Source organism: Ceratina calcarata, unplaced genomic scaffold (assembly GCF_001652005.2).
Source record: "Ceratina calcarata isolate Rehan_Ccalc_2016 unplaced genomic scaffold, ASM165200v1 scaffold211.2, whole genome shotgun sequence".
Classification (NCBI taxonomy): domain Eukaryota; kingdom Metazoa; phylum Arthropoda; class Insecta; order Hymenoptera; family Apidae; genus Ceratina; species Ceratina calcarata.
The window spans coordinates 417,749-425,829 of record NW_017142786.1 but is presented as its reverse complement, the minus strand read 5'-3'; the positions used below and the strand labels follow the sequence as shown (position 1 = coordinate 425,829).

Genomic DNA, 8,081 nt, shown 5'->3' with positions numbered 1-8,081 from the left:
AACAAAAATAATAAATAAAGGGTGCTGAAGGGGAATCGACGGGAACGAATACCAAAACCTGGTCAAATCGAAATGGGAGCAAATAAAAGCCAGATATTACAGACAGAAAGAAACAGATGAAACTAGAGCAATGGAGAAGAGAAACAGCAACACAGGAAGGATTTAAACATATAGATACAAGAACATAAAAAGAATAAAAGGCAGCAGATACAATCCAAGATACAAAATAATTAAAGAAGAGCAGAGGCCGGAATACTTAAAATAAGAATACAAAGGCAGAGTTCAGAAGATAGTGGCGAGATTTAAATGCGGAAACGAAGAAAAGATGAGTAGATATTGGAAGGAAACAGGTGTCGCACATACCTGAAGGAGTGAGAAGGAGTCAGAAACGTTAAAGTACAGTACAATTTTGTAGGAACAAATATTATGACGATTATACAATGTATATATCAAATATTATAATATTATATAGAGACAATTATTGTATATAGAATAAATGTAAGTATATTGTGAATACATTAGCACCATATGTACCACCCTTTTTAAGTCCGATAGGGGTGAAATAAACCATTACTACTACATATATGACATAGCATAAAGGAGTTGAATGAAGGCGATTTGAATCAGTGTCCGATCGACCGCCGAAAAAGCGACACGAGGCCGGAATTGAAGCCCGTTTTTTTAATATTCATTCTATTTTCCCCGTTGGCATTCGTTATCAGAGCCGATAACCTGTTCGGCCCGGTTTTCAACGGGAAATTCCGATGGTTTTCTTCGACGGACACGCGTCAAGAATTATATTCGATCCTCTCTCTGCGAGGATTGAGTTATACCATGTCACCGAGATTAACTGTCCCCGACGTGTGCACGGTGTTTGACAAACGTATCCGGCGTATCGAACGGCGAAAACGAAAACACGTTGCCCACCGATAATAAAAAAACAAGGGAGTTCGGCGTCGAATATTTGTAAAAAAAAAAGAAAGGAACGCGCGGTACAGAGTTGTTGTCCCTTGTACTGTACTCCTGCAGCCTCGGTTATGTTTCAACGGTGACATAGTGGCGGCAATGAAGGCTTCGGCTATCGTAACGCGATATCCGGCTGCGAACGTCGAATTTCGAAGCATTCGTCGTCGCGTTTGCCACGCGGAAATTACCGTCGCCCCAAATTTCACGACACCGACTCTCTTTTCCCGCGTTTGAATGATTACTCGAACCTCGGCTGAAAAATACGTTGCAAAAAGGGAAGTCCATTTCATCCATTTCGAATACGGCCCTCCTCTCTTTGAATTCTTTCGACAAATTATATTAAAATTCGGTATTGCGTATATTCAGGATGAAATTTAATTATTTTTTTAATATACTCAACACAATTTATTGTTTAATATTCTATCACGTTTACAAATTTGACTTTATATTTTCGCACACGATATATGTGGAACTTTCCGTTTATCAGCTTGTTTAGCAATAGCGGAATTTTAAAGGACAAAATTTATGTACATTTCAGTTTCTTAAATAGGACAATCTAAAAATTTAATAAAATGGTAGAAATAGAAAATTTATTGATACTTTGTTGCTGAATGAATTTCATACGAGGTTCCAAATAGTAATATAAAAAAAGGAGTTCGTTTGTGTTGAGAAAAGGATGAGAGACACTGTCGTTCTGCTGGCGTATCGCTACTAATACAGATCTCACGCACTCCCCTCGATATAAACCATTTTCTCTACCCTCGTGCGCGCCGTATGGGAGAGGCCGTGCGTGCGTGCACACGCGGGAACCTCGAACGACCGCGGCGGAACGACTATTCAGATTTAAATCACGATCAAGAAAAAAAAGATGCATGGATCCCCCCACCCCTCCCGTTGCCCTGCTACTGAAACACCGTTTCAAACTCTTTTCATTGGTCATAGCAGGACATTTAGTTTTTCATACTACTCGATTTCAAAGTGAGCGATGACAGTTAAATTTTGGAATCAAAACTTATTAATTGAATTCAATAGGACGTTCAAGCACGTTTTAAGAATTATTTAAATATGGATAATTAAATGGTTGGGAATAATTTTTGGTGTTATGGATTTAAGAATTGTAGTCAGGTGTTGGATTTGCAGATTTCGATTTTATTCACCCCATATCACCATCTGTTTACATTAAATTAGATCTCTGGATTATAAATAATATCGTCATCTTTGTCTTTTAATCTCTCTGGTGTGATCCACGCGCTCATACACATATTATTCAGTACAGATGAATTTCATGTACAATATATATATATGTATATTTACATATATATATATATATATTTTGTTTATATATACATATATATATGTTAATAGTCTCTTCGCGCTAGGATTATTGTCCACGAACTATCTACATATATGTACAAAAAATTATTTACAATCAAAAACGATTCGGGTTTTAATACCCAGTATACATAAGAATCGGATCTAACCTAATCAAACCTAACTCCTCGAATCATCAACCACGTACGATCTGAAGTAGTGATACAAATGTTCATTCCATACAATTGTTTTATGCGCCTTCGTAAAACCGAAGACGTATAAAATAACGAACGAAGAATAAATCATAATGGAAATCTGTCGATCTCTTCTCGCGAAGACAGTCAATAATATAGCGTCGTCCTCTCGGCATCGACGATGTCTAAGTAATCACTAGCCTTCCATCGTGAGCGTTCTTTTCTTCTTTCACCGTTTCGTCTAGTAGGGCCTCCAGACCGGTTTAGTCGGCGGCGGCGGAGAAACTTTCGTCGGCGGCGGCGATCTCTTCGGAGATCGCGAGATCAGCGCCATGGGTGCCTTTAATTCGTTCCTACCGATCTCCGGTTTCTTCATAATTCTCTCAGGCGACGACGAGGACGCCGTGATAATGGACGACGTCGGCGTCGGCGGTAATGTATTCAATCTGATCGGGACGAAAGCGCTGCGTATCTCCTCGGCCGCTGACTCGCTTCCGGACTCACTCGGACTTTTAGGCGGCGTTCTCGAAGGGCTGGTCGGAATGGTCACGTGGGTTGTCGTCGCGGTACTGGTTTTCGGTGCAAGGGCCGCGTATTCCGCCGTGTATTTCACGTCGAACGCATATGTTGGGAGAACCGCCGCCGGGGGAAACGGCGGTGGTGGAAACAAATCCGGTGTTGGCATTGGAATCGTTCCTGGAAACAAAAATTTAACGAATCATTAGATGAGAATTTATTGCTTTTCTCTGAAGCGAAAATAAAATAAATAATGAAATTGATGATAAGAGGAACGCGGTCGAATCATCGGTTTTAAATTCTTCTATCAGAAATAGAAGCAATACACAATTTATATCACTGTATTGTTGAAGTCGTAACTATTATTTAAAGTTGCATGGGTCCTTAATAAAAACAATGAAAAAGCAAGTTTTGATGCGTTATATTAACCCTTTGACTGCGACGCTATATTCCAATATCAGTCGCTGTAACTGGCGTACATATACGTCTGTCGTAGTCAAAGGGTTAATAAAACACTGCAAAATTTAAAAAAAATTTCGGGGCTAGTAAAAAAGTTATTACATGTTTAATGAAACTAAAGTGTCAGAATCTACACTAAATTACACTCAAACGATAAAAACGTAAAAAATATAAATATAGTATATTAGTGTACAAAAATCGGTAGATTTAGTGTTAAGATAATAAAGGCACTGGAGGAGCGAGAGCGATCGCTTTTAATGTAAATACTCGCATAGACAAGAGGGAGAGAGAAAGAGAAAAGATAACAAGTTTCAGAGATATGGAAAATCGGTTCCTAAGCGTGAGACTCTGTTAGATTAAAAATAGTTTTACGTTCTTGTTTCTGTACAGCAACATGTATAGCATGGACATATTCACGATTGCTAAAGATTGCCACCATTGTTAAAGTTTGGCTGATAGGAGATGTAACGGCAATAAGTTGTACTCTTAGAGCATTATACTGACGACAATTTTCACATGTGTTTAAAGTGTCGAGAAGTCGTAGAAAGTGAGAGGTATAATTGATAGACATGTCGTCCTTTTCTCGCAACACGTGATCGGTTGCTACCTTTCTCCTTCAACTTGTTTTGAATTCTTTACTGACAAGTATACTTATCCTCCATCGTTATTCATGCTTATGAAACATGCCGAATAACTATTGTATCTTCAAATTGTGAAATACAGAAAGACAAACATACAGGGATTTGAAATTCAAAGGAAGTTGAAGGAAGACGGTTGAGGCCAATACTGTGCTGCGAGAAAAGGACAGTATGTCTGTTTTATTAATTATACCTCTTTCTATGACTCCAAATTTCAGACACATATGGAAGCTGCCTTCAGTAGTAAGATGAAATGTACAGGAGAATGAATTCGAAAGTGTAGCCGAAAGAATGCTGATTGAAGTAACGGAACAGATACAGTGCACTTCGCTTCAACGCAGTTTCGGGTAAAGATTGATATATCCACGTGAGCTTACTCAGTTTTTCTATTTAGGAAAAGAAGTACTGCGAGCAATGTTTCGTCCTTAACGTCAACGTGTCTACAGAAAGCGTTATAAAGGGTGCCGCAGAAAAAGTGTTAAGAAAATAAAAGAATTCTTTATAGAATGTTTGCCATGTTCAAAAATATATAAAATATTAAAAGATACCTATTATAAATTAGATAGATAAATATTAAAAGAGTACCTATTACAATGTTTATAAACGTCTACTTGGAATGCATCTTTTTAACCAAGACGATGGCTGTTCGATTTTGTATAAAAGTTCAGTCTATTCGAAAGACAGCCTCTTCTCGAATATAATCGATTATAAATAAAAGGTGGATTGCTATACTTGAAATGTTATAGTGAATTGGAAATTTTTGTAGAACATTTTGGAGATGCATGAAAGAGAGAGTTTCGTGGGCGAAGGGAACACGCTAAGTCTTATTGTTGTTTAGTTGGTAGGGTGGTTGATTGTACGGGGGGGAATTTGGAAGGGTGTTGTGGGAAAAGGGAGCTCAGGCTCTCTCACCCCTCGGTCCAGCAACGAGCTGTATGAATCATCGGCAGGCATCGCGGACTACGAAATCGATAACACGCGGGACTTTCTCTCGTGAACGAACGCGTGTCCTCTCTTCCGTGGCCTTTTTTCCCCGATTCTTTCGGGCCGCGCGCATTGTTGCCCTTTGATTGATTGCGACCGGGATGGGGATGAAGGGCTCTGATGCGAGCGATTAGGAACGTTCCGCGTGACTGCTACTCTCGATCATCTGAGACTCTTCATGCACCATTCCATACGCATTCGTACTCAACAATTTGTTCGGTAAATTTTCGATTTTAAAAGTACATAAATCGTTTTGTAGATGATTTAACGAATTGAGAATTCGATTCACTAGTAAGATAAATATCTGAATTAATGTTCACGTATCAATTTCTAGCCATCGTTTCATTTTTTTATAATTTTATACTTGAAATGTCTCAGGGAAAGATTAGTAGTTTGCATCTCTCATTAATGATGAGAAATTGGTACAGTACTTTTAAATGAATTGTTAATAATTTTAAATGAATGATTAAAAACAATTACCTTTGACGAAAGCCGGGTGGGGTAAATGCCAAGCGGATAGGTATCCGACATCGACCCATGGATTTAGTAGTCCAAGTCCAGGGAATCCGGGCCCATATTGATAATCTGCAACCAAGCCAAGAAGAACTCCCTTAGTACGATCGAAGGTATTCGAAAATAGATCAGAAACGCGTGCCTCTCAAGCGATTACTTCGACCCTATAAATAACTATTCCAGGATTCAAGGTATCCCCAAAACCAGCACCCAGGCAACCTTGACTAACTTCTCTCTTCATCGATCTAACATTTCCCAAAGACTCAGTTTTAACTAGAGTAAAGCAGGAGTTTGCAAGAAATTTATTCAAAACAATTCCCGGCCCATTTAAGCAGAAATTAAATTAGTACAAGTATTGTGATTACTCCTACATTTCTCTCGTTTGCTCGCCGTCGATGTAAACAATCGAAATAAATGTCTCAATTCCTGTTCACGTCACAATTTCTATTCACTGGCGTATTTTCCTAGGATTTAGCACGTGAACAAAAATTGGCACATTTGCCTTATAACCTTTGATCTTAATTGCAACCTGCTTGATTATATTCGCAATGCAAATCCTAACTAACTAAAATTCGAATTAGAAAATTCCAGTTAAAAGCCTGACTACCTTGCAGTTTTAATTAAAGTATTCGCATTTTCCTATAATTCTAAAATAACATGATTGTACAAATTATAAAAAAATATTCATTCCTGTAACTTTCACAACATTTCTTTTCGAACTAGCCTTGAACGTTCGTTGAAATCTCGACGAAAGGGATGGAAAGGAAATACCGCGGGTACAGTCTGACCCAGAACGGGTTCCACGTGGGCGGCATAGAATCCGCAAACGGGTGTCGGGATCCTCGTAGGCGTTTAATAATCCGGTGGACCTCAAACCGCGGCTGTCGTGCGCGGGGTGAGGCGGTCTCGCGGAGAACTCGTCTACACGTGTGCAACAAGGTTTGTGTATGTGCGCGCGCGCCGGCTCACGCACGAGGTGCCTAAACGCGTGAAAACTCCGAGCCGAAACTGGCTGTGTACGCGGCGCGTCGTATAATTCCACGCGTTGGCAGCGAGTCAACCCGCGGCGGCGATCTTTCGGTCTCCTATTCGGTGTCTTCCGCGCTTATTTTCCGACCGGCATAATAAAAATCTTCCCATTGGCTTCGAGAACGCTAACCATGTCCCGCGGTAATAGGGTAATTTCGTGTTTACCGGGGCGGCGTTAGGCACAGCGAAAGAGAAGCCGCGGCGGCGCGGGTGTACACAGAGGAATATACGACGGACGCGGATCGTTCGTATGAAAAGGAGCCGCGTTTACGCGTTTGTTTATCGCGCCGCATATGGCGGTAGCATGTGGCTCGCAACCAGCGACGATCCTGTAAACATAGATCGCTAACTTGACTACCGAGACCGTAGTTATCCGAGTTTTATGGGAAACCCGGTACCAACCCCACACGAATCACTCGTTTTTCTATCTTCTCTTCATCCCTTTCTCAGTTCGTTACGATTTCTCAAATAAATATAGGGATCTCTTCAGAGCAATCTCTCTTGACAAATACGGCTGTCCTAAACGAACCCCCTTGGAGTGCATACGTGAAAATTTAATTTTCATCATATCAACTTCTTTTATAAGGGCGAAATATTTCAAAGAACGATTTTATCATTTTTTAAAGACTTATTTTAGATTTCTGAGAACTCTAGCTTCAAGGTTCGATAAAACCTCAAGGAGTTAGATTCTAATAGTCCGATAAGGCAAGATGTTAATATTACCCATAAAATTAGATGAAAATATAGGTTTATATGACTATATAAGACTTTTGTCTTTATACACATAAGAAGATTTTTAGGTTGTCGTCTTTAGAAAGAGAATCTGGCTTTGTCAATCAAACTGCGCTGATATTTAAAATCGTACATGAAATGCCCATAAGTTAAAACGTAATTCTATATCCAAATTGTATATCCATTAGTGTGCGAGGGTATGGAAGGATGAACAATTAAGTCTTTCAAGGTGCAAAGGCCAATAAGGCTAGAATAAATACTATAGTACTCGTACTTACAATGTCTTTCTTTATAAGCAATTTTATATCCAAAAGAGGTAATTCTGAATGAAATCAAAAATAGAGAACGCCAGACTTGACTTTTGACTTTTTATAGACGTCTTTGATGACCCAAAAATGTTCTATTTTTGCCTGGTTATCGATGAAATAGAGAACGTCGAATAAAGAAAACGTCGAAAGTTTACTGATAATTATTATAAAAATTACATGATTACCACAATCTCTTATATAAACAGTGACGAAGCATTGAAATCTTATGAATACTCTTTCGCCTCGCGACTCTTTCCCACGCGACAATAAGGAATCATAAACACGTGCTCGAATCGTGGCATTATTGTAAAGGTAAAGTGAATGTAAACGAAGGGTGATGCTAATTTTTTTTCGTCTCGAGTTAAAATTTCTCAGCTCTCGTGCATCTCTAAAAATGGGGTAAACATCCCGATTTCCGTACACAGTATAAT

General features: G+C 39.3%; 1 protein-coding gene across 1 annotated transcript in view; it reads right to left on the bottom strand.

Annotated features, from left to right (window-relative positions):
• Positions 1 to 2,094: 2,094 nt before the first annotated feature.
• Positions 2,095 to 8,081, bottom strand: part of LOC108622216 (segmentation protein Runt) — an 8,244-nt gene continuing 2,257 nt past the window's right edge. The window contains exons 3-4 of the mRNA XM_018019935.2: positions 5,549 to 5,653; positions 2,095 to 3,167 (exon numbers count right to left, since the gene is read on the bottom strand). Of these exons, the coding sequence (XP_017875424.1) occupies positions 2,713 to 3,167; positions 5,549 to 5,653 (560 nt within the window). The 3' untranslated portion in view covers positions 2,095 to 2,712. The remainder of the gene's footprint in view (positions 3,168 to 5,548; positions 5,654 to 8,081) is intronic.